This window comes from Chenopodium album, chromosome 25 (assembly GCF_948465745.1).
Source record: "Chenopodium album chromosome 25, dcCheAlbu1.1, whole genome shotgun sequence".
NCBI lineage: Eukaryota > Viridiplantae > Streptophyta > Magnoliopsida > Caryophyllales > Amaranthaceae > Chenopodium > Chenopodium album.
In genome coordinates, this window is record NC_137858.1 from 10496260 (window position 1) to 10522889 (window position 26630).

General features: G+C 33.0%; 3 protein-coding genes and 1 non-coding gene across 5 annotated transcripts; 1 reads left to right on the forward strand and 3 right to left on the reverse strand.

Moving 5' to 3' along the window:
* Window positions 1-7948: 7948 nt before the first annotated feature.
* TRNAK-CUU (transfer RNA lysine (anticodon CUU)) lies at window positions 7949-8021 on the reverse strand. Its single transcript has one exon. It is a non-coding gene; the product is annotated as a tRNA-Lys (tRNA).
* Window positions 8022-10029: 2008 nt separating this feature from the next.
* Window positions 10030-14905, forward strand: LOC145615422 (putative methyltransferase At1g78140, chloroplastic). Of its 2 annotated transcripts, XM_081670495.1 has the most exons (8): window positions 10030-10269; window positions 12089-12192; window positions 12305-12445; window positions 12543-12624; window positions 12864-13057; window positions 13162-13273; window positions 14212-14319; window positions 14460-14905. In XM_081670495.1, the coding sequence occupies exons 1-8, from the start codon at window positions 10090-10092 to the stop codon at window positions 14598-14600; spliced, it is 1062 nt and encodes a 353-aa protein (XP_081526621.1). In that variant the 5' UTR covers window positions 10030-10089; the 3' UTR covers window positions 14601-14905. The 2 variants fall into 2 exon arrangements, with proteins under 2 accessions (XP_081526621.1, XP_081526622.1); XM_081670496.1 differs by lacking the exons at window positions 14212-14319; window positions 14460-14905 and adding an exon at window positions 13772-14197.
* A 240-nt stretch (window positions 14906-15145) lies between these two features.
* On the reverse strand, window positions 15146-16831 carry LOC145615424 (putative xyloglucan endotransglucosylase/hydrolase protein 23). Its single transcript, XM_081670497.1, has 3 exons — window positions 16556-16831; window positions 15996-16189; window positions 15146-15831 (listed from the first exon to the last, which is right to left on the reverse strand). The coding sequence occupies exons 1-3, from the start codon at window positions 16829-16831 to the stop codon at window positions 15441-15443; spliced, it is 861 nt and encodes a 286-aa protein (XP_081526623.1). The 3' UTR covers window positions 15146-15440.
* A 6283-nt stretch (window positions 16832-23114) lies between these two features.
* Window positions 23115-24440, reverse strand: LOC145615645 (putative xyloglucan endotransglucosylase/hydrolase protein 23). Its single transcript, XM_081670711.1, has 3 exons — window positions 24075-24440; window positions 23781-23974; window positions 23115-23669 (listed from the first exon to the last, which is right to left on the reverse strand). Exons 1-3 carry the CDS (start codon window positions 24339-24341, stop codon window positions 23273-23275), a joined length of 858 nt encoding a protein of 285 aa, XP_081526837.1. The 5' UTR covers window positions 24342-24440; the 3' UTR covers window positions 23115-23272.
* Window positions 24441-26630: the final 2190 nt, after the last annotated feature.

A 26630-nucleotide genomic window follows, 5' to 3' on the forward strand; every position in this document is an offset into this window, starting at 1 on the left:
ATTTATTATACAAACATTCTTCAAAAATATTAAGGCCATGTTTGGGAGAAAGCTTATTGGGGATATATTAGCTTATTTGACTAACTTTAGCTGATTGACTAGTCAAACAAGCTAATACAAGTGTTTGGTAGTAAGCTTATTGAAAGAGCTTATTCCACTAAATAAGCTCTTTTTGAAAAAGCTCATTTAGGAGCTTTTTCAATTAGCTTATTCATTAATTATTGTGAAATGACACTTATAACCTCATTTAATTTAAAATTCTATCTAAACTACCTACCCCACAATTAGCTTATTGGTCATTTCACATACTCAATCGCCTTTAAGCTATCAGCTATTTACCAAACACTTTTGGGGGTGTTTGGTGTTCAGCGGATTGAGCCAAAATTCAGCGGATATGCCTCAAATTAGAGGGTTGACCAATACAATCAGCTAATGTGGGTGTTTGGTAATTGGCGGATAGAAAAGGCTGATTGTATGAAATTAGCTAATTTTGAAAACGTTGGGTTTAGCAACGTTTTGGAAGAGCTGATTGAAATTTAGACCCAATTTTACAACACTGCCCATTTGATCAGAGATAAATAACCATCTAAATTCAATTGAAAAACTCCATGAATAAAGCATTGAATGAAGTAAAAATCTGATTTGCAAAAAAAAATAAAAAATCAGAAACAAGAAAAAATTAGCTAATGTTTACAGTAATAAAATTAGAATAAAGAGAAATTAAAAGAGAAAAGGGGGAATACTTGAAATTTTAAGAAGATCTATGAGGAAAAAAAAATACTCCGTATTAAGTTACTCAGCACCATGATTTTGTTGCATTTTCATTTTTAATAGAAAAAAAAAGAGAGAAAGGAGGAAGAAGATGGCTGAGGTGTGCGGTTTGAAGGGTTTTTTTTATTTTTTTTCACTTTTTTTACTCTCTTTGTAAAATAAAATTCATCTAATGGGCTTTATTTATTGCATAAAAAAAAATGGGCTTTATCATTTAGTAGGGTTGGGTTCAATGTTTTGACATGTATGGATTAGTTGGCACTTGATTAATACTCCATAGTAATACTCTATAATAAAAATAAATAATAAAAAATAATAAAAAAATAAAATAAAATAAACAATAATCCTAAATTGTAGTAATAAATAATTTAGTCATTGCAAAAACAAAATTCTGTATACTTAAACATTCTTAAGAATTTTATTTAAAAAAAAAAAAATCTTAAGAATGATTAATATTTAATAAGAGTATTAGTAAAATTTCATTATAATAATTAACACATGAGACTATTAATAATGTACATGAAATAACTACTCCTTCAAAGTTAAATATGCTAATGTCCTTATTGGTCATTTTGCATACTCAAACAGCTTTAAGTAATACGCTATTTACCAAACACTTTTATACAATCAGCTAACACAATAAGTTAGTCAAATCAGTTAATAAAATCAGCTAGTCAAAATCAGCTTCAGCTTTCAGCTTTTAGCTTTCTCCCAAACAAGGCCTTTATAAAATCAGTTAATTCAATAAGTTAGTCAAATCAGTTAATAAAATCAGCTAACTCATCAATCAGCTTCAGCTTTCAACTATCAGCTTCAGCTTTCAACTTTCAGCTTTCAGCTTTCAGCTTTCTCCCAAACAGGGCCTAAATAAAAATAACTAATTATTGTTTGATTTTTTGTTATAGACATATAAAAAAAACTTAACTTATTTATACTGAAATAAAATTATTACTCGTATTACTCTGTATTAAGGCCTTGTTTGGTAATTAGGTAGTAGTTGATTGATATAGCGTGCGGGTTGTACGATCTAGATTTGACTAGTTGATTACATTATGCGTTAATTGCTTTAACTTGCTTGTTGTAAATATATTATTTTTTTTGGTGTTGCGAGAGGCATAAGAGCGATTAGAGCGTGTGATGAGAATTGATCCCAGGATGAAAACTCTTACCACCTGAGTTATCCCTCAGGGCCTGTTCATATTTACTAAACAACTCAACTGAACTGAATATTTTATGAGAGAAGGAAATTAGGAACTGAACTGAATATTTTATGAGATAAGGAAAAAAGGAACTGAATTGAACTGATTGGAGCTGCACCGAACTGAACTAAACTGTACCGATCGAACTGAATATTTTATGAGAGAAGGAAATTATTAGGAACTGAACATAACTGATTGGAGCTGAACTGAACTGAAATTAAGCTGAAGTAAACAGGCTCTCACTCTCAACTTGTTGTAAATAGTTGATTATATAAAAATGTTTGGTAAGTAACAATTAGATGTTAGTTATTTTAATGTATGTAATTCCTAAAAACTAGATTTTCAATAACTATAATACTTTAATAGCCCAAAAAGCTCTTTCAATAAGTTGTTTATCAAGTGTATGAATTAACTTTTTCATATAGTTGAACATCTAATAGATATCAATAAGCTAAAAACTCTTATAAAAAACTCATTGCCAAACAAGTCGTAAATATCATTTGATTAAAATGAAGAGAATACGGACTAGTGGACTACACTATTAGGTTCCCCAAGGAAAAATTTCCTAAAAATAACCAATGCCAATATTTTTTTATTTTTTAAGGTTTGTTTCAATCACTCCTTAATTAAATTCTGGAATATATATTTATCTTCTTATATAAAAATAAAGACAATCCTATAAATACTCAAGAATCATCTTAGGTAAATTATAAGTTTCTTATCAAATGAATCTGTTCAGAATTGGATTATAATAATTAGGTTAAACATAAGTTAATTACAATTGTTAGTTGGCTTTTGCGACATTTGTGTTGTTGTCCATTGCAGAACTTTCATAAGAATTTTTGCATATGTTTCTGACACACCATTATAAGTAGCTGTCTTAGTTGATTAGTGGATGCGTGTCACGTGCGAGAGAGACACTAAGGAATTAGACTTTTCAATCACTTCTTAATTAGGTTTAATTGAATAATCACCTAATTAGACAATTAGTTAATCGAATTTTATTTCTTAATCACGAAAGATGTAGACACAAAACAATTCTAACAAACTCTTAATTCCACAATTAGGGCCTGTTCTGATTGACTGAAATCAACTGAATTGAACTGAACTGAGCTGAGCTGAACTGAACTGAGCTGAGCTGAACTGAACTGAGCTGAACTGAACTTATTAATTAGTGATTTTTAACTACGGATTAGTGCTCTTTGATTATATATTACTATACCTATGTGTATATTATTATTATTAATAATTATTATTATTATTATAATTAATGATTGATTATTATTATTAGTATTATTATTATTATTATTTATTCATGATTATTATTATTATTTATTGATAATAATAATAATAATAATAATAATAATAATTATTATTATTATTTGTTGTTGTCGTCGTTGTAATAAGAGCTTAAAAGAATGAAATTTGGCTTTATATCATTAGCAATATCATTAGACATAAGAGCTGAACTGAACTGAACTGAACTGAATTTCAACGGAAGAGAACAGGACCTTAGTGTATAGTGGTAAAAATGGTAATAAGTCCAAACCATTTAATTATAAAAATGTAAAAGCAATAGCTCTAATTGGAATTTTAGAGCACTTTGGACACTGTGATTTCTTCAATGCTGCCAAAACTCATAACCAAAAGGCAATAATCAAGACTTTTTAAATTATAGGAGGCTTGCCGGAGACAGTTTTACAATAATTTATTAGATACGATGTATTACACGTGAAAAAATGATAATTAATTTATCACTAAATTGAAAGAGAAAATAATTGTTTCATTACAACCATTTAATAAGTGTTAATAACTTAAGATGATGTATACGAAGTATATTCTATAATGTTAAAAAGTAAGCGCAGACGATATAAGTATAGATACTATAAAGTATAGTTTTAACAAAATAAGTAAAGAGTATACGAATAATATTATTATTCGAATAAAGATCACCCAATAATATAATAATTTCACAGTCGTATAAATTTCAACCAATTTCATCATTTATATTTTGTTCGAATATTATGAGACCGTCGAGTACAAGAGTTTGCATAGAGATGAGCATTATTATAAGTTGGGTATGAATGTGTTGACCCTCCCGTAAAGAAAGGCTTTTATATTGGGGTGGTGGGGAGGATGAGAAAGAGATGGTGTTGCTCTGAAGCAAAGAAGGGATGAAGGAATTCTATTCATTCACTCTACATCATGAACTAACTCATCGATCGGTCATCATCATAATTGCTACGACCTACGAGTTGTATTTTACAGCATTGCATTGCATTGCCAGCCTGCCTACACATATGCTGTATCATGTATGCTCTGATTCAAGCGATCTACGCGCGAGTAATTAATTTGGTTGACATGCATTATTGCTTAACAATTGCTTCCTACATGAATTGCTTGTTTTGACTAGATTTTTTTTTTTTTTTTTTTTGTTTAATGATTAACAATTAATTGTAGGCCATTTTGTATACGTTAGAGATGCACACATACGTCTATATATGTGAAGATCAATTTGCTTTGCTACGTGGTATTATTAACGAACCGAAAATGGTAGTAATACTTTTTCCGTTCTAGAATAATCTACACAATGTGATTTTTTACACTGTTACATACTACGTGTAGATTTTGACTATAGTGGCGTTTTAGTAATAAGGAAAATTATACATAACTCTAAGGGATGCATATAAGAGGTAAAAAGCGAAAGATAAAGCATAAATAAACATTAATGCGTGTTGTCATAAGTTTTCAATTTTAGAAATGTATTTAATGCTTATATAAGACTAATAGTTGTATTGTTTCCAAAAAAAAAAGAAAAAAGACTAAGGGCATGTTTCAATTTACTGAAAACAACTGAACTAAAATGAATTGTTTTTGAGAGAAAGAAATTAGCAACTGAAATTAAGTTGCGTTGGCAAGTGTCCGTGTCAAATTTAACCGTGAAAATCGATCGCAATCCTAGAATTGGGAGAGAAGCTCTAACCACTTGAGCTATCCTCACTCTCTTATTGTTTAATATTAATATCTAAGTTTTAAATTATTACTTATTCAAATCATGGATCAATAGCAACCAACCGCAAATAAAAATAATTGATCTGATCGGATTTGGTCAATTCTGAAATCAGCAAATCTGCAAATATTCTCTTAAATAACTTTGCATTCAATTTTTTTTTTTTAAAGGTTCAAGTAGCGTTATAAGACTAATAACTATTACGGCCTTACGGGTACACTAGCGTGACTTCTGCGTGAGTACTGAGTAGCATCAGAAATTCCTTGTAATTTACACCGTACGAGTATCAATTACACTAATTACCACCAGTCATTATTATTACCTGCATATTACTCTGTAGGGTGAGCATTAGTACATGTACGGAGTTGTATAATTTAGTTGATGGTATTATAATTATACTACGTATTTGCTAATAGAAGTACTAATTAAAATTCCAAGTAGGTATGTGCCTAGTTAAATGGCTGTCCTTTAGCAAGTAGGAAGGTTTCGTAGGCTCATTATTAGTGTGTACGGTACTCAATATTATTGTTTGTTGAATCTGTAGGCATTATTAGAGGTCATTTAATTAACCAGGATCATGTACTACTTACAAAAGAATAGAATGAGCAATTCTCTTTTCTCTATCTACTAGCAACTCATCATTCTAATTTTAGAAGTTATTATGAGAATTAATTACTTTTGTACCATGCAAAAATGTTATGAGAATTAATTTTAGAAGCTTTGACAAGTTATGATGGGGCACTTTGTAAAACTTGTATGTTATAATTAAGGGCATGTTCATATTTACTTAATTTCAGTTCAGTTCAGCTCCAATCAGTTCAGTTCAGTTCAGTTCAGCTCCTAATTTCCTTCACTCATAAAATATTCATTTCAGCTCTATTCAGTTCAGTTTAGCTCCAATCAGTTCAGTTCAATTCAGCTCAGTTCAGCTCCAATCAGTTTAGTTTAGTTCAGTTCAGTTCAGTTCAATTCAGTAAATGTGAATAGGCCCTAAATTAGTAATTAAGAGTCTTAAAAAGAATTATACAACATAAAGTAAACCCTAGAAATCAGAGGATTGAAGGGACTCTAGCTAGTAGCTACTCTCTTCATTCCCAACTGTTTGCTTCAAAGCCCATTTTTTTACTTTGTTAATTTTTGATTGAGTAAAGTTGACAAGTGATAAATAAATGAAAACAAGATAAACAATAAAAATACGAGTATTATGTAATAAGTTATTTGATTTCGGCAAATATAGCTTAATTAAGGCTTAACATGCTAAAACAATACTCCGTATTTGGTTATGCACTAGGAGTTACTCTCGTGAACAACATTTTGTTCCTCTCTTTAACCTAAAAGAGAAAGAAAACAAATCGTATACATGACAATATGAGCTGTGATGATGATACCCCAATGCAAAGAGATGAAAAGAAAGATAGGGGAATGGGGTTAAAAAGCAAAGGTGGAATTGAAGTAGAAGATGAAGGAGAGGAGATATGATGGGCTCTGACAAAATAGCATTTGGGGCACACGTTTTTTACATAAGAGGTTAATCATTGCATCAAGTAAGTGGGATTCTAATGCACATGTAAGTAGCAATTAAAGGGATGTCCTTTAACTCTAGGGCGTAGAAAAAAGATCCCAAAGTCATTTTAACGATAACTTCAACTGCTATTTTGATCTGTCCTACTGTCCCACTGCACATTGCATCATCCTATATTCCTATTCGAGAATGTTCACGAAAATTTAATTTTTGGGTCATGCATGTTACAAATTTACAATTGCATAACTAAGCTAGCTTAGCTTCAATAGGTTTTTTCCTTATAAATTTGTTTGTGTTGCGTGCATAATTAGAATCTACAGAACATTATATGATCAAATAAGAAATATATGGGATTAGATATATGAATTGGACTTGTCAATATATATATGAATTGGAACTCTAGCTAGAAGTTTTTTTCACATGGTCAATTACAAAGATTATCCTCCTACATTAACTTCTGCGGAGTACAGATCAATATCATATATTTATATGAACTATTTATAATTTCATTTGGAGATGAAAACGGTCTGTTTTAAGGCAAATAGAGTGCGTGATAGTGTCTACATAGAGATGGGATCAGGTCGATCAGAACGAATAAATTGTTTTCATTTAAATTTTATATTTCTATTATACAAAGTGTAAGTTAAGCGGATGGGGTGGGGGTAGTGTCCACTAAAAATGACCTTGATTTTACATACTCATTTTATACGGTTATATATAAATTTAAAACACACATCACGTGCATATAGATCTAGTCTAGAGTAAATGTGATGCATTACGTGTTTTGGTGTCATATACGAAGTACTATATAAGGTTTGCGCAAGTGTGTATTTATAATGTATATTTATAATGTATGTAAGTGATAATTATATTTACATACAATGTGAACGAGTTATTTTTTAGTGTTTTACCTTTGTTTTATATCTATATCACTATATCAATCTTGTCATAATGTCATTTAATAATGTAAAAAATGGTCTCTAGCTATCAAGGCAACTGTTAGGCTAATCACTTAAAATGGTCTATAGCTATCAAGGCAACTGTTAGGCTAATCACTTTCATCTAGAGCTTTTTTTATTGAGCTACTTATTTGTTGTTAGCTGGTATTAAACAATATTAGAATTATTTCCCTAGCCCTTAATAATCATTATCTTAAATAAACTAAACCATAATTAAACATGGTTTTTTTTTTTAATTTTTTTTAATCAAATCGGGCTATTACCAACTTCGACTATAAAATCACGGTTGTTTTCTTGTTCGGGGGAATCGGTATAAGTATAGCTTATTTTGTTAAAAATATTTTATTTTAACCAAATTACAGGTTGATTTTGTAATTTTAAAAGTTGTTGTACTGCCAAAAGAATTAGTACGGAGTAATATAGTTTAATTCCAGGAAATAAAGAACATCAACCTAAACAATAAATAATAAAAACAAAAATAGAATAACGCCCACCGTGGGGCTCGAACCCACGACCACAAGGTTAAGAGCCTTGCGCTCTACCAACTGAGCTAGACGGGCTTGCTTGTTGATTTGACGTGCATATTAAATATACTACGTATATATTTGTCTATTGTACAATTACGAAGTTATACCAATAGATTTTACATTTTTACATCATCTAAAACAGAAATCCATTATCATTATTCAATGTTTTGTTGATTACCTTTTGGGGGATAAGGATTCAAACCCCCCAGTTCACCACTTGTGTGGGTGTGGAGGAGATCCCTCCATCTGATCTCCATATGATTGCATTCCCATATTTAAAAATGTTTAACGCAATTTCTATTTTTTGGGCATAAGTTTATGTGACTTAATCGATCAACCTCATAACGAAAAGTGTCTTTGTGTAGCAGCGGTGTGTAAACCTTATGAAATCAGTTGGCAAATTAGTTGAGTACCTCGGTAGCGCCAAAATTTTGTTTTCAGTAATCCTTTATCACAATTGTGAGTTTCTTTGTGTTCTTTTGTCTTCCATTTTTCTTGTTGTTCATATCGTTATATTTATAGCCTTGAAAACACAATATTTTCCAACATGCACAACCATTTAGGCATTCACTTACGATTTTAACAAATTGAGCACCGAATCCAAATTTAATATACTTTATTTATTTATTTTCATCACCCAAAACTAGAATAGTTGCACGTAATATGACTAATATCTTAGCACCTCCGATCCAGGCTCCAGCGAGTCTCTATTACAAGGTGAACATTGATGCAGGCGGACTGCTAGGAGCCGTAGGGTCCGAGGGTACGGTGGTGGTGCGCTATTGTGGAGTACTTGATGGACCTAATAAATGGGATACGAAGACAGAAGAAGCGAAAGCAATGCTTTGGGGCATGAAGATGGCTTTGGGCGAGGGCTTGGGTAGGATAATGGAGGAGAGTGATCGAGGTCATGCGAGGAAAGTTTACAAGGATCAAGTTCTTTCCATAATTGTTGAAGATATTTTAGAATTACACTCTAGCTTTATTTGTGATGCGTAGTCTTTAATTAAGTGAAGCAGAATAGAGTAGCTCATGAGTTGACTCACTTTCAACCTTAAAAAAGTTGGCTAACGAGTGTGAAATAATGCTTTTTAGGTGTTGCTTCCAATGAATATTAATCTAGTTTCTTACATAGGGATACTTAAATAAAAATGACTTGATAGTTACGTTTTGGAAATGGATCTAGGGTTCGTAATTAGTTTATGTACAAGGTGTTTGTCTTTTTTGTTCACCTCATTAGCTAATTACTTAGTTCAACTTGTATTATGTGACCAAAGTAGATAGCAAGAATTATCAAAAAGATTTATCAATAGAATATTACTACAATACACAATTCTAGTGTAAAACTGTCATAATTATGTTTTGGGTGAGACTGTCTCATACTAATTTAACAAAAGACATTAAAAGTTGAAATTAAGTCATTGAACTCTTCACTAACATAAATAATATCCAGTAAAAAAATTGTACTATTAATTTCAGCTTAGTGTAAAAAAAATTTAATCCGTAAAAATTAGTAACTTTAAACAAAAAAAATAATAAAACAAATTAGTAAAATTAAATTAAATTAAAAAAAATAAAAAAAAATAAAGAGAAAAATAAGGGCTGAAGTCAATAACAACAAGGTTTTTGCTCATTCTTTCAATTTTTTCTCTTTAAGTTACCTGAATATTTGGGCTTGTTCTATTCAGCTTAATTTTAGTTTAATTCAGTTCAACTCCTATTTCCTTTTCTCATAAAATATTTATTTTAACTCTTTTCAATCCAGTTCAGTTTAGCTCCGAATTTTCTTTTCTCATAAAATATTCATTTCAGCTCTATTTAGTTCAGCTTCAATCAGTTCAGTGTAGTTCAGAAGAATAGGCCCTTTGTCTATAATATGGCCAAGAAAAATAGAAAATGGAAAAAAAAAAAAGAAAAAAGGAAAATACCTTCTACTAGTGTTTTGCAATAACAGGTACTTAATCATACACGTCAAAACTATAAATTATGAGATGAAAAATTAAAAAAATCCTTTTATACTATTTTAAATTGAAAATGAACATTTTCATCTTAAATTGAAATTGAATCACTTTCCAGATTATACAAAAGTAGCAGAAAAAAAATGTCAAGCATTACAAACACTTTGGCTCCTAATTTTAGCAGAAGTCAACTGCAAAATTACCGCCGTAATTATCTCAATTCCGTCAATTTTACCTCCAATTCACCTGTCCGGTTAACTTTCCCGAGAATCCCGACGCTTAAGCTTCAAGCTTCTTCTGTTGCTGTTATCGAAACGACGCCGGTTTGAATCTCCCACTCTCTTTATTAATTTCATTTTCAGCTCAATTTGTGGATTATTTTGTTGATTATAATCGTATTTTCTGAATATTATTGCTTTATGTCTGTTGTTTTGAGTGTGAATTCACTGAATTGTTGTTGTTGTTGTTGTTGTTTTTTTTTGCTAGTGTAAATTAGGTTATGTTTGATTATTAGAGTGAATATATGTAATTCTAAAAACTGTAAAAAAAAAAAAAAAAAAAAAAAGAAAAAAATCTGAGTTAGACTATTTTTCAATATGGAGTATACAGTTGTACTGGGTATGGTTGATTAGAAGAAAATGTACTGTTTCTATTTAATTGCAGAAATTTTTTAGTTGTAAATTGAAATGAATAGCCTTATTTTTCATGAATTTATCTTTTTTTAAATTTATGAACTCTAATTTGGACTTATTTTTCCAGAATTTGGTGGAAATAAGGTGAAGAAAACATAGTCTTAGTCGTGTTTAATTCGAAAAACTAGAAATGAAGGGTTATTAGTACTCCTTCGTATAGGTAGGGTGGTTTGTTGGAGAATTAGATACGAGTATTAGAATATGAGATGGGAAATATATATATATATATATATATATATATATATATATATATATATATATATATATATATATATATATATATATATATATAATTATATATATATATATATGGAGTACTAAAAAAAGTAGGATTGAGAACCATGAGCGGAGAAATAATTTTAAATGTGGTAGTGCCATGGTGGGAACAAAAGAGATATATATATATAAGAATGTTTTCGGAAAAATAAAGTGTCATTAATTAAACAAAATAAGGTTTAGGGAAAGTGTGTTAATTAAATAAAGCAAAGGAGTGGTGATTAAATTGTGACTCTAGATTTGAAATGAGCCACGATTAGTACTCTCTCCGTCCCTAAATTACATTCCTCCTTTTTATTTTTGGTATTCCAAAATTACATTCCTCCTTTCTATTTTTGGTAAGTTTTTTTTAGTAAATCAACTCTCTTTTTCTGTTTTATATTTAATGCTTTCTCACTCATCCTTACCTAATCTCACTCATAGTCCTTGTGCCAAATTACAATGAATATAATTGGTTAAAAAATTTCAATTAGGAGCATGTGATTGGTCCTTTTTTTTTGCAAAGGATTGATGACATGTCATAGTAATAACTACTCTATATTTGTACTTCCCATTGCATTATCTAATTATTGTTATTTGTCTTATTCTTCCCTCCTTAATTCCCGTGTAAATTTCCAAAGAGGAATGTAATTTAGGGACGGAGGGAGTATTTGTCTTTATGAAGGCGTTTCCAATAACATATCTTTAAAGAGGTAGGGAGTGGCTAGGAAGTTCTTTTCCATCCCAATTAATGTTATAGGACTGAAATTTGCACTTCGACACAACTTGATGTATTTTTTGTGAACATGATCTATAGTTTTTGGAAAATAACCTATGTGTGAGATGTCTCGCATTAAACAAATAGAGGCTTTATTACTAACATATGATAATGAGTGCGTGGTTACTTACCTATCAATGGTTTTAGGATGGAGCCATGCTTGGCTTACATGTGGTCAAAGACATGGGCTTGTCTATGAAGATATAGGGAGAGAAGGACTAACATATAGGATTGGTGGTTGAAGTAGGAATTGAGAGATACAAGTATTTGTGCTTAAAAGCAAATTGAATAGAACTTACACATTCGTAGTGTAAATTTTATGGTTTTTTTTATTAACATTTCATGAGGAATCCTGCCCTTTATGGGAACATGATCCTCCTTTTAATTGTGCCTTTCTTTTGTGTGGATTACTTTCAGGAACTTGTGACAACTGACCAGAATTCTGATACTAACGAAAGTATTTTAGGTTGCCCAATCTGTTTTGAACCCTTAACATGGAGTGGCGACTCTACTTTATCAGTGTAAGTTATATTCTTGCTTATTATAGCAATGTAACCCTATCTCCGAAGACCATGGTCTGGTGTATTTTGAGCAAAATTATAGGTTCACTTAAATGAGTTAAATATATTGCAGAGACACTGCTCAAGGCACTACCCTATATTGTAACACCAGTAAGAAGACTTACTATGCAAATGGACCCATTTTTAATCTCACTGCATCAAGCGGGGCCAAGGACTATGTTGAATCAATGCCTCTAGTGACAGAGTTTTTCAGGTGCTGCGAATGTTTACACACTTGAAATTTTGCTTAGTACAAATTTGAGGTTATTTTAGATGCAAGCATCACGTAAATGAATTGTTTCTTTGTACAGCACTCCTGCCATGTCATTTCTGTATGAGAGAGGCTGGCGCCAAAATTTTGGGCTTGGTGGTTACCCCGGCCCTGATAGAGAGGTGATCTCATCACTTTTCTGTTTTTTGTTTTTCGTTCTTTGTCTTCATCTCACACAACTAGATGTATATTTTTTTTCCATCCATCATAATTTAGCTTTGCAAGATTTTGAAATGGGCAACACTTGCCATGCCATTGTGTCTTATTTATTTCTTTTCTCTAGAAAGTAGTCTGTGATACTCTTGGTGAAAGCATTATGAATGCCTTATTTATGGATTCAGTACATTGTTCTTGATTGCAGTTTGAAATGGCCAAAGAATACTTTAAACCTGTTTTCGGTGGAAACATTGTTGACGCTAGCTGTGGAAGTGGATTGTTTTCAAGGCTTTTTGCAAAGAGTGGACTGTTTTCTCGTGTTGTTGCTCTTGACTATTCAGAAGCAATGTTACAGCAATGCTATGAATTTGTTAATGAGGACCCTGGCTTCCCCAAAGAGTCGGATTTCCCATATTTGAGATCAGCTGAAATTCAAATTTTATAGCAAATTCTTTTGACGACTTTTTTGACACGTTCTGATTCATAATTCCGTTTCTCTACAGGAAGTTAGTTTTGGTCAGAGCTGATATCTCCAGGCTTCCATTTGTTTCTGGCTCCATTGATGCTGTGCATGCTGGTGCTGCGTTACATTGTTGGCCCTCACCTTCCTCTGCTGTAAGTGTGCCTGTGCATGCCATTTTTTTTTTCTTCCAATTTTTAAACTGTTGATCTTTATCCTGCATGTAACAGCTTACCACACGACTTGTTATGTAATTGTGCGTGTGTGTGTGTGTGTTTTTTTTAATCCTGCATGTTTTGGTTTATAATACTAATACACAGACTTAGATCCCATCAATGCATTTTTTTTGATATAGTACATTACTTGACAGCAGTAAAACATTACATAAATACATATTCAGGAGTTTGTGATGAATATATAAATGGTAAGAGATCCTCTGTTATATCATCATTGTAATCCTTCAAACTCTATTCTGATGTTGAGATAGTAGTTCAGAGATCCTCTGTAATATCATCATTGTTTTTTTTCAAACTCTGTTCTGATGTTGAGATAGCTTGAATTCCTAATGTAGCTTTTTTTTTAAAGGCTATATTCTTTATATATACCGTTTATAATTATATACTTGGCCTTTGAGCTCTGTAAATCAATTACAGGTCTTCCTAGTTTATCCTTTATGGTGCTAGGATACTTACTGGAGAAACATGCTGTACATAGGGATCTGAACGCATTTGATTTGACTCGTGTTGCTTAATATCTTTCATCGCTGCTTATATTCAGCAAGTGTTATAAAGGGCAGATTACATCAAGTCATTTAGCTATTTCTTCTATCTGTTTCCTTCATTTTCTTCTTCAGGACAACCAGGACAGTGTGGTCCATCAAACTTGTCCCATATTTCATTTTTTTCCAACACTTTTGGTGATGCATGTGGAGTAATATCACCAGCTTCTGCAACTTGCTTCTGTTTTCTTGTCTTTGCTTAGATTGTAACATGCATTGATGGATATGCAATTTGTTACTCATACAGACAATTAGTCTCTTAATGCATTTACTTACAATCAAATTATCACTTTTTTGGGGTTGACTAATGTTTAGGTTGCTGAAATAAGTCGAATATTAAGACCTGGGGGTGTATTTGTTGCAACTACTACTATAGCAGATGGCCTTTTTACACTGGTGCCTTTTAGAAGTAATTTTCGTGAGGTAAATGACTTATCTTTGCAGTGATAAACTCATAGAATCAATCCTACTCAGTTACTAATATTTCAAACTTTTTTTTTCTATAAATTTGGCTAATATTGGTCCACTCTCATACTTCTGTAAATTATGTGGTGTTATTGTAGTATCTGCAGCAAATATCAGGATCACGTGTTTTCCTCTCTGAACGCGAGCTTGAAGATCTCTGCTCAACCTGTGGCCTAGTGGACTTTAGGTGCAAACGGAATGGGCTATTCGTTATGATATCTGCTACAAAACCCAATTAAGCTTGTTGATTTCCGCAATTGTCTGTAGTTCTGCATGTCCAAGGTGTCAACGCACAAAATATATTACAAGTACTGCATTGCTATCAGTAATGGTATCCATGTATGGTTATATGATTATTATGCAGGAAGTTTTCCTGTATCATCCTGACTTTTCATTTTCTTGTACATCTTTGTATCATTCTTTCTGCTTGTATAGTGTGCTCAAAAAATATTAACACCATCAGTATAAATTGTAATAACACCAAACTTCTATTTTTTGGCCGACTCGGAGTTTGAATAAAAAAATAGCAGTTCTAGATTGTCAAGCTTATTGTGGTGGATTGGTGGTGAATTTAATTTATTTCAGTTTATTTGGCTCACGTATAGTATTAGCCTGTCAGCCTGCAGTGAGTTCAATAATTCTGGGAGAAATCTTCATTGAACAGCCAATCAAATCTCTAATTCTGGATGACTCTATCTACTGCTCCAGCAACGTTGTACGAGTATTGTAAATTTGTAAGTGCTCATAAGCTGTGCTTTCCTTTCTTTAATTTTTATTTTTTGGCGTCATATACTTGCAAAAAAGGTGATTTTTTTTTTTTCCCCACTAATATGCAGACAGCAAGTTACTTTGAGTTTTTGGTTCTTAAATTCTGACATTTGAGATACTTTGTTGCACGAAAATAATCTAATTACTTATACAGAGCTGTTACAAGGTTCATCACTGTATGTATACAAAATATTGCAAAGTATAAAACCTATTTCTTATGGGGGGAGACATTTTGTACAAAAACAAATACACAGAAAAAACTACACTAGCTAAATGCGGTGAGTACGGAGTATTTTACAAAGCTTAGAACTTTAATTGGTAACTGTGCATTCCTTGGGAAGACCCTGAGGGAACCTTTGTGTGTCAGTGCAGTAATTGTAAATCCTGAAGTTTTTCTGCACCCATTGCAGCCTCTGCTGACCTGTGGTATCTAGCTGTTGGTTCATCCAAGAAAATGTTGAGCCGGATCCATGGCATGAAGATCTGCCGTTGGACCAAACACATGCATTGGCATTGAAGTTTCTGTAATAAGCTGTAAATGGAGCCTTGGTCCAGTCTGTCTTGATCCGGCCACCTTGTGTTGCCCAGTCTTCGGCATCCCAGAGGCTTGAGTATATCCTCATGGCCTGGCTCTTTGGGAATGGGACTCCAATATATTCCATGTTCTTAAATTCTCTGATGGGTGTACCATCCACAGAAAATCTGAGGCCAAACAATAGCAAGGTAAGCATCCTAAACTATTATGATCCTTTAGTATATACTACCCCTTCCCATTTCATGACATCTTATTTATGCGTCCTTACATTTCAGAACTACAAATAGTCCTAGGTATTTTATGTGTATAAATTAAATAGATTGTGACTTACATGATTCTTCGGGGATTCCAGAGAACAGAATAGGTGTGAAAGTTGGTAGTTGGGTCAAACCAGAGACGGAATTGTTGCTCTCGACCACCTTTCCCTTGACTGAAAACGTTTGTGTGGAGTGTGTAAGGCTGTCCGGTGACGTTGCCTAGAAATTCGAAGTCTACCTCATCGTGGGTAGGTCCTTGGGAAGATAACTGTAAAATACAAATAGAAGAATGTCAACGAATTTGATAGATTGTAGGGGGTAGAGGTGGCTAGTGGGACAATTCAGGTACATAAGTGTGGGTTTATTCCCAACTAGCAGTCCAGTTGAATTTGCCCAACTCAGCTGGCCTGTTTAATTTAAAGCCTTTTTTTTTTTGGTTTTGGAAAAGTTCTGGCCCGCTCGTTCAACTGGAACCAGCCCAGTTTGATTGCTTCGTGGGCTGGTTCTAGTTCCCCAACTGCAGCCTGGCCTGGCTCTGTGGTCAATAGCCAGCACTGGCAGGGCAATAATAACTTCATTGTAATATAGGATGGTAATCATTCAAGGGATGATGAATGACATGAGCGAGACTTACATAATAGGCAGTCACAGTGCCAGCAGAGTTCCCTGGGACAAGCTTGATTTTCATGTCAATCTTCCCAAAGAGATATTGGTTCTTAGATTGGAAACCAGAGCCAGAGGCTTTGTCAAGGGAGAGCTTGAGGAGCTGGCCGTTATTTAGAATTTTGGCACGTCCATCACCCCAAGTGAGGTCAAAGTTCTGGTAGAAATTGCTAGCAGGAGAAGCCGCTGCAGTTAAATATGCAAACACGAGGACCTTGATGAGAAAAATAGTAGTAGCAGCTGCCATAGTGAGGCAAGTGAGCTAATATTAGTAAGCAATATATTTATTAGATGAAAATACTTGCTTGATGGGTTTGTAGTGTGCATGGGGCAAGGATATTTATATGCTGCAAGAGATGGCGAACGATGATTAGGGCGGCTGTTGAAGTTGGTAGAAAGACAATGACTTGTTAATTACTACTATTACTGATAGTTATTGGGATTATAGTTAGTAAGGTTGAAATCATAAAGATAAAACAGCTGTTATTTTTTATGAAGCACTAATATTACTGTACCTTATGAAATAGATAAAAAAGGAGAGGTGGTGGTGGTGGTGGTCATCAGTCAAATTGTCTTCTTGATGTAACGGAGTTGAAAAGTTGCCGCCAGGTGGCACCTTGGTGGATATTCTGTTATTGCACATAGCTAGTGAACCCAAGGTGAAAAGGACGGTGTCTTTTGAGGAAGAAGCTTGCTACAAACCTATTGGTAGTGTATTTTTAATACTTAAGCTAACTAGTGTATGCTTGCTACTGCTGTTTGGTATGAACTTAAGCCTTTAAATGCTTGTTTGGTAGGTGGAAATTATAATGAATATATATTTAATTTCACACACAAAAAAAAGCTGTATGATAATGTTGTCCACCTCTAAGTATGTGTATTTCTTTATAAATTTACATTACCACTATATTTTTTTCTTCTAAGGGCATGCTTGGATTGGGGGTGATACATTAAGGGAGTAATAAAAGTCAAACTAAGCAAAGTGAATGTGAAAATAGGGAAGAAAGAGATAGTGATGGTGTGATTGTAAGAAGATTATGTAGTGATGGTATGGTGTGAGCTGAAGGAAGAGGAATCAATACCCTCATTTTGGGGATAATAGTTACACTAGGGGGAGGGTGGATAACTATTACCCACATTATGAGAGTAATAATTCTTCCATCTCTCTCTTTTCCTCATGGCACAACTGATTATTTCATTTGTAAGCACCATGTTTCCTACAACACCACCTCTAATTACTTTTGTTTTTTCAAGTTTGACTTTTATTACCCCCTTAATGTATTAACCCCAATCCAAGCATGCCCTAAGGGGTAATGAGTAGTAATGAAGATTCATATGAAGTAGTATTAAAACATTGAGGAAAGGAATGCAAATTATATACAACTTCTATTGCATAATTACATGCAAGTTTATCATCTTTACCATCATTTATTATCACCTACTAAACAGGCTGTTAGCGTAGAGTTTAGTGTTTGACTTTGTCAAATAACGGGCATAGATCCTTTATTATGTTTGATATATTAACTTTTTGCTAAGAGCCAAAGAGGTTGGCAATTTGATTAGTTATCCGAAAGTAGCTTTTAGGTGGATAGAACTAAGAATAGTGTTCTTAATTCCTTCCACTTGAACCATACGGCCCCTTATTATGGATTACGTGCTTATGTATGTTGATTTATTTGATTAGAACTACTATCGCAGCAAATTGTTTGGCCATTTGCTGCAGTTAAATTTAAATGAGTAAAATAAACCTTTAACTTTTATTGTTTAATGTACAACCACTAACTTCTAGTAAATTGTTAACCACTTGCTATATCATGCTGCTTCTCTGTCCTTCTAACATGTTGCTGAATACATTTCATATTAAGATATATTTTACATTTACAATTGAGATCCTAATCTGACTTATATTGACCCTTAATCTAAAGTTGTGTTCTAACAATCAATAGAAACACAAAGCTGTGTATGCATGGCTTTTATGTTACTTGTAAATATTTGTTAGGTATGGAAAGAAGTGTAGGATGCGTAGACGAGACAAGGTTATCTGTCCACTAGCAGGCAGCTTGGTCGCTAGAGAAAAACATGTAAGCTGCCCTTGTAGGCTGAATTGATGAAACCACATCTGACTTCAGTTAGCAAATTGAAGTAAGTTGAGATAGAGTATAGCGTATAAGAAGTTGTTAGTGTGGGATTTCTCTTATTGCCGATTGGTTTTAGGTTAAAGCTCGAATGGAACTGTAGTTGTATGTGTAGGCCCATTGAGGATTAAAAAATGGTTTCAAAGCCACTAATGATTTGTTGTCCTAAGGAGAGAAATTGCCCATTGGTTAGCAAAAGGAAAAGGATTTGAAGATTTGTTTGGCTGCCTAATACTATTGGCTACATTAAGACCTCAGGCTGAAGGAAGTCTATTTCTGAACTCTTCAAATTGCAAGTATGTAATGAGTTAATGACTCACTTCAGTCATGTGTGTGGAGAGTGGTAAGAGTAAATCCACACGTGTGTTGTCGCACATGGAAGAAGGAGATAACTTGGAGCTGCTTTAATTGGTTTTGGGATAGAACTTTGAATAGATTTGTATGTGGTTAAGCCTTTCTCCAATATGATTTTATATGGAGGTTTCTATTCAGAAAATTGTGTGGTAGCCGGTAGTCGCGAATGAATTATTGTTGGCATTTTTTCCATCAACTGTTGATGGTGTGAAAGGCTTTACTGTATGGTGCATTTTAAGGTTCATTTGTTTTAGTTTTGTTGGTGGTTGTAGTAGCATGATCCTTTTTTTTTAGTGATTAGGAATTAATGTCTTAGTAATGATTAATTACCATAAAAAAAATGATGATTAATCCTCCACTCATGTCCCTGCATCTCACTATTTCAGTGTCTTTAATGTTAGTGTAATTAGTGCACCATCATCAGCTATATAGAATTATGATACCTTCGAATCTTCGATGAAGTTATCAATGTCAATTTTAAACCAATTGGTGAAAGAGAGGGGCAAGCCCCAAAATGCAACAAATGTTAAGAATACTAAGATATTGTATTAGGAACTTGGCTAATGTTGCTCCACATGCGTACTTTCTTGATAATTTGTTACTATGGTAGTGTCTGCATCAAGTATTAGGATTGTGTTTTTTGCAACCCGAACGTAAGCTTGAAGATCTCTGCTCAATCTGTGGCCTGGTGGACTTTGGATTTACAAGGGATGTACTTATTTCTTATGTATGCAACATGTAGTAATTAGTACCAAAACGAATACATATAAGAAAAATTACACTGCTTAACACACAAAGTATCTCAAAAAGCTCAGAACTGTGATTGGTAACTGTCAATCCTTAGGAAGATTCTGAGAGAATATGTGTATTGGTGCAGTAACTGTAAGATCATGAAAATTTTCCTTCACCCATGGCGGCCTTTCTGCTGACTTGTGGTATTGAGCTGTTGGTTCATCCAGGCAGATGTTGAGCCAGACCCATGGCATGGAGATCTGCCGTTGGACCGAACACATGCATTGTCATTAAACTATTAAAGTGTCTGTATGAAACTGTAAATGTAACCTTAGCTTGGTCCAGTTTGTCTTAATCCATCTGTCTTTTCTTCCCAATCATCGGCATCCTAGGGATTGAGTATATCCTCGTTGCCTAGCTCCGGAAAGGGAACCTGTTAGATTCCGAGTTCTTAAATCCTCTGATGGGTGTACCACATCACCCATCAGAGGAAGAACTCGGAATCTAACAAGTTCCCTTTCCCAAAGAGAACAACAGCAACAGCAAGGCAAGAATCCTTAACAATTATGGTCATATATAATGTATTCCCATTTCATGACACCTGATTTTCTTGTCTTTGTAATTCATACTACAAATAAGGCTGTATTGTGTGATTTGTGATTATGAATTGTATACAAAGTATATTGGTTCCATGAATTAAATTTTTGAGGATTCCGAAGAACAGAATAGGTTTGAAATTCAGGAGTAGGGTTGAACGAGAGATCGATTGTTCACTGGTATAAGCTGGATTTGAATGTCAATCTTCACTTAAGAGTAATTAGTCCTTAAATTGGAAATCGTAGCGGGAGTCCTGGTCAAGGGGTAGGGTGAGAAAATGGCCACTATTTAGAGTTTTAGGCATGACCATCATGCCAAGTGAGGTCGAAATTTTGGTAGAAATTGTCAGTAAGAAAATATCTTATGCAGTTATGCATCTTTCAAAAAAAAAAAAATAAAAATTTGTGCAACCGTTGTATATTTTATGCGACGCAATTAACTATCCGTTAACCAATCAAACAATGGATCTAGAAGCCGCTGCAGTCAAAGGTTTATCAACTATAATAATTAGTAGAAGCAGCAGCCATAGGGAGCTAATGATGTCAAGTAATATGTTAATTAACTATAATAATTAGATACCTGTTTGATGGGTTTGTAGTATACTAGTATGCATGGGACAAGTAATGATCAGGGCGACTGGTGAAGTTGGTAGATAGTTTGATAATGACTTGATAATGTATTATGGATATGGATTAGGATTATGGTTAGGAAGTTTCAAATTATGAAGGTGAAACAGCTGTTTTTTTTTCTATGAAGCGCTAATATAATTATGACTTTTGAAATTGAATGAAAGAGGAGCTGAAATTATGATAAAAGTGTATTTCCCAAGAGAATCATATTGATGATAGTATTGAACTATTCCAAAAAAAAAAAAAAATAAATAAATAAATGGGTAATGTTATATGTAGCCCTTATGGCTATATATAAGCATTACATATACTTTTGGAAATTGTATAAAATTAGGAATTCATGACAAAAACACGCGTAAATCAGTGTTTATATTTTGACGGTTTCTTAACTTTTTGCGATTTTCAAGTGTAAATTTAATGCTTATATGTAGCCCTTAGGACTATGTATAACATTTTCCTAAATAAATTTAGTTTTCCAGTGGAAACTCCGGCCTTCGGTGTCAATAATGTCATTTTATGCACTTAAGACAATAGGTTGTGCTATAGAGTATTTAATGAATAGGTAGTGCTATTCTACGCGCCTCTTCAATATGTATTGTGGCCAATTTTCTGATTTAGTTATTCCTCAAAGTTATTTCTCAAAGTTAAACCACTAAGGGTCTGTTCTCATACGTTGAAATTCAATTCAATTCAGTTCAGTGCAGTTCAGTTCAATTCAGTTCAGCTCCTAATTTCCTTCTCTTATAAAATATTCATTTCAGTTCAGTTTAGTTCAGCTGAGTTCAGTCAATGAGAACATGCCTTAATTTCTACTCAATTATTAACTAATATGGACCACTATTGTATTTGTGCTCAAAACTAGGAATCCTTCTCCTTCAAAGTACACTTTGCATGCATATTATATTTGGTATATTTAAAATTGCAAAGAGGGTGGCAATTTAAAATACAAGCATTGTTTTTGAAAAGCTACTTAGTGCTTCTTAATTCCTTCCACTTAAACCAAATAGCGCCGTTTTATGGATTACAGTACTTGTTTATGTCTGCTAATTGCAGCAACTTGATTTGCCATTTGCTCCACTTTAATTTTATCAAGTTAAAAAAACCGTGAACGGCTAATTGGTTAATATACAACCACTAATTTTTAGTAAAATCATTAACCACTTTCTTTATCATACTTTTTGTTCAACAATCAACTTATTGAAACACAATTCAAAGTAGTTGTGTATGCATTTTTCTGTAAGCACATCCGTTAAAGAAAGGATTTAAGGTATGATAAAAACATGTAAGCTACCCGTGAAGGTTTATATAAAGTTAATGTGAGATTTTCACGTACTTAATTGTCATCAATTGGTTTTAGATTAAAGCTTCGATGAGACTTATCGTGTAAGTCTTTAGAAAAATAAAAATTGGTATCAAAGTCAATAAAGGTTGCCAATAATTTGGAGTTTTGTTTGGCTGCCTAATCTTATTAATTGTCTTGGTTAGGAGACCTCAGGTGGAAGTAGTCTAGTCTTAACTTTTCAAAGTGTAATACTCACGTCAGTCACATGTAGAAGTGATTAGTTGACGCACATTTGTGAATAACTTGTACTCCATTGCTGCTATTATTGTAGATTTAATTTGTAGCTATTCACAATTGATTTTGGGATAAAACTTGGATTAGACTTAGCGCGGGCCAAATCTTTCGCCAATACGAGTTTATATGTAGGTTCATTGAATAGTTCGTTACATACCTAAATGTTGAAAGTGGTTTGTCATTAGGACCTGTTTACATTTACTTAATTTCAATTCAGTTCGGCTTCAATCAGTTCAGTTCAGTTTAGCTCATAATTTCCTTCTCTCATAATATATTAATTTCAATTCAGTTCAGCTCCAATCAGTTCAGTTCAGCTCAGCTCCAATGAGTTCAGTTCAGTTCAGTAAATGTGAACAGACCCTTAGTCCCCAATGAGATTATTTACAAAGTACTCGTACGTATTTAATAGCAACAATAATAGATAAGTTCTAATATAAAAACACTTAATTTCATATACAATGGTGAAACAATAAAAATGTAGAAAAGTTAAAACTTGCAAAATTTACTTATGATAACATAATTCAATTTTTTTATTTCATGAAAGCTGCTTCATTACATAAATAAATGAATATTGATGAATTTTACATATGAAATTTCTTACAAAAACGAATCACTAGATAAATTACACTTTTAAAAGAATTACTACGTATTAATTTAAGTACAACTTATTTGGTGGAGGTACATTCTTTAGGAAGACCTTGAGGAAACCTTTGAATGTCAGTGCAATAGTTGTAAATCATGTAATTCTTCTGCACCCATCGTAGCCTTTGCTGGCTCGTGGAGTCGAGTTGTTGGTTCATCCAGGAAGAAGAGGAACCACGGTTCGAGCCACTACAAGAAGATTTACCATTGGACATAACACAAGCATTAGCATTGAAGTTTCTGTAGGAAGCTGTAAATGGAGCCTTGGACCAATCTGTCTTAACACGTCCGCCTTGTGTTGCCCAATCCTCGGCGTCCCATAGACTCGAGTATACCCTCATTGGTTGGCTCTTAGGGAATGGAACTCCAATGGATTCCCAGTTTCTGAATTCTCTGATAGGTGTATTATCGACTGTAAATCTGAAATTAAATGTAACGAATAATGTTAAAAAAAAATGTTAAAATAACATTGTCACGTGGTGTTATTGTTACTATAGGTAACAAATTAAAAGTAGTTTTTTGTGAACTTACATGATCCTTTGAGGGTTCCAAAGAATGGAATAGGTGTGAAAGTCGGCAGTAGGATCAAACCATAGGCGGAACTGTTGTTCCCGGCCACCTTTCCCTTGTGCGAACACGTTGGTGTGGAGAGTATAAGGTTGACCGGTGACATTACCCAAGAACTCGAAGTCTATCTCATCGTGGTTAGGTCCTTCGGATGACAACTGTAAATATATACAAAAAAAATAAACAACGTCAATAAGTAATCGTTGGGTGAAGTTATAAATCGTTACAAAAAGTATGACTATGGAAAAAAAAACTTACGTAATAGGTAGTAACAGTTCCAGCAGAATTTCCAGGGACGAGTTTAATTTTCAAATCGATTTTTCCAAAGAGGTACTCGTTCTTAGACCGGAATCCAGAGCCAGAGCCCTTATCAAGAGAAAGTGTAAGGAGTTGACCATTGTTTACAATTTTAGCACGACCATCACCAAAAGTGATGTCGAAATCCTGGTTAAAATTACCCGCACACAAAGCTGTAGCAACGAGTGAGGCAATTACGAGAACATGAACAAGAGCAACAACACCCATACTTAAAGTAATTGTAATGACTAGTATAATATTTTTGTTACTTGCTTAATATTTGAGAGTAAAAGGAATGAATGAATGAATGAAAGATGTTTGAGTGATGAGTAGTGTGGAAGGAATAGGGAATTTATAGGCGTAGTAGTAGTAAGAAGGGCGGCTGGTGAAGTTGTTAGAGAGAGTGTTTGGTTGACTACGTACAAGTCTAGTGGCGAGGTTGCGCCTTGGAAGTTTCGTTGTATTGCATGAAATTGAGGTGAAACAGCTGGATATCAAATTACCATACTAATGCATGGGGGTATTGCTTAATTTATTATTCTATCCGTCTCTTTTTTATAGTTACACTTTGATTTTCACGGTCTACAATACACATCTGTAACCATATATATGTTCAATATAAATTGAGTAAAAAATTTTATAAAATGAAGATGAATCTTACAACAACTCATATGTTATGTTTCTGATCTTTATAATACAGAGTACTATATTTTATAGTCAAACTGTCAAAGTTTTTAAACGTTGACCACCAAAGTCAAAATGTAACCATACAATAGTGAAAGAGGGAGTTGATATAATTTGACTTTAACACTATTTACACTTTGTTCTTTGACCGTGTTTTATATTAAATATGTAACGAAAAATATAATCACATGAGTCTAGTTAAATTTGTCTCAAAATAAAAATTTAGAAAATTCATTTTTTTTTTAAAAATAATATTCACTTATTGATAATTAGTTAAAAATACAAACGGTTACATTTATATATTGAATTACATGAGTAAAAAACGTGTCAACTAAACAAACATGGAAGTTCTAATCGTATGAGGGAAGGTTGTGTTGTGGCCTTGTGGGCATTAGTCAACAACCCAAAAATGTGGCAAGGGAGGTGATCAAAGATGCCGCCTCATAGCGGATAATGTGCGTCACACACGCTAAGTGAGCCCAAAAATTAAAGGACGGTGCCTTTTGAGGAGGGTTCAACAAATCAAATTACAGTATGTTTAATTAGTTTGTTGTATGTAGTTACTAGTGGGGTGGGTTTTACTTATGTTTTAATTACTATTTTATTTTATTTTATTTTATTGGTGATGATTATATTACGAGTAGTACCAAATTATGTACAGTATGACTATATGAAAAAGTTCAATTTGTTACTTTTGGTTTGGGTCATTGGAAGTGAGACCGTGTGGGGAATATGGACATAACAAAGAAATTTACAAATTGTTTTGTAGGGCATAATGTTTTTTTAATTATTATTATTATTATTATTATTATTATTATTATTTGGTGAAATGTAGGGCTCAAGAATTTTAGCTCATTTTACACATTATAATGAATTAGTGGAAACAAGATTGGAGTACTAGTGAAGTACGTAAGTGAGTATATACGTGTACATGCAAGAATAATTAGGGAGTATTTTGATATTATTGTAAAGGGTCTATAAGTGGAAATGAAATGTGTTGAATTTATTTATTTTTTTGGTATGGAAACATCAAAACATGAGAAGCTAGGTTTTTTTATTTTTAATTCTAAATCCCCCACTTACTCATACTTAATTTACAAAGGCAGGCAAATGAAGATCAATAAATTAAATCCTCTTTGTTCAATTTGTATTCTCCTTTGGAAATTCAACAACAAAATTATATTACTCGTAGTAGTAAGTAGTGGGGGTGGGTTTGTTTAATTTATAATAAGGGATTTCTTCTTCTTCTTCTTTTTTTTTTTTTTTTTTTTTTTCCTTTTTTTTTAATATATCATTACCAAATATGTTTTATGGAAAAAAAAAACCATTTTCTTACTGGATTGGATGTAACGAACCGTGTGGGGTATATGAGCATAATGGAGAGCTACAAAAAAAAAAAGGAATAAAATTAAAAAAAATAAAAAATAAAAAATAAAATTGTAGGAGCTCATTGCCTCATTTTACACATGGCAATGAATTAGTGGAAATTGGAATGAGTAGAAATGATATAAAGGGAGTATTTGGATAATATAATCTATACTTGTATATGGGAATGAAGTAGGTTGAATACTTGAACGTATTGGGTATGAAAACTTGAGAAGCAAGCAACATTTTCACTTCTCCAAACCCCCTATTATTTAACATAGGCATGCAAAAGAGGATTAATGAATTATTAGGATGCTTGTCATTAGTTAGATTTGAATTTTTTTTTAGATGTTGTATGACATGCAATGTTTCATTGAATCAAATAACAATTAAAAAGTTAAGAGTATGTTCACTTCCGTTTATTCATTTATAATGAATCATAAGAGTGACACATTTTTCTACAAGTTT

Coding starts and splice junctions, on each gene's coding strand:
- LOC145615645 (XM_081670711.1), bottom strand. CDS start 24,341: ATGGGTGTTGTTGCTCTTGTTCATGTTCTCGTAATTGCCTCACTCGTT. Junction 23,975..24,074: donor GAACTGTTACTACCTATTAC/GTAAGTTTTTTT, acceptor ATATATTTACAG/TTGTCATCCGAAGGACCTAA. Junction 23,670..23,780: donor TGGAACCCTCAAAGGATCAT/GTAAGTTCACAA, acceptor ATTTAATTTCAG/ATTTACAGTCGATAATACAC.
- LOC145615422 (XM_081670495.1), top strand. CDS start 10,090: ATGTCAAGCATTACAAACACTTTGGCTCCTAATTTTAGCAGAAGTCAA. Junction 12,446..12,542: donor CTAGTGACAGAGTTTTTCAG/GTGCTGCGAATG, acceptor TTCTTTGTACAG/CACTCCTGCCATGTCATTTC. Junction 13,274..14,211: donor GGCCCTCACCTTCCTCTGCT/GTAAGTGTGCCT, acceptor ACTAATGTTTAG/GTTGCTGAAATAAGTCGAAT.
- LOC145615424 (XM_081670497.1), bottom strand. CDS start 16,831: ATGGCAGCTGCTACTACTATTTTTCTCATCAAGGTCCTCGTGTTTGCA. Junction 16,190..16,555: donor GCACTGTGACTGCCTATTAT/GTAAGTCTCGCT, acceptor TGTATTTTACAG/TTATCTTCCCAAGGACCTAC. Junction 15,832..15,995: donor TGGAATCCCCGAAGAATCAT/GTAAGTCACAAT, acceptor GTTTGGCCTCAG/ATTTTCTGTGGATGGTACAC.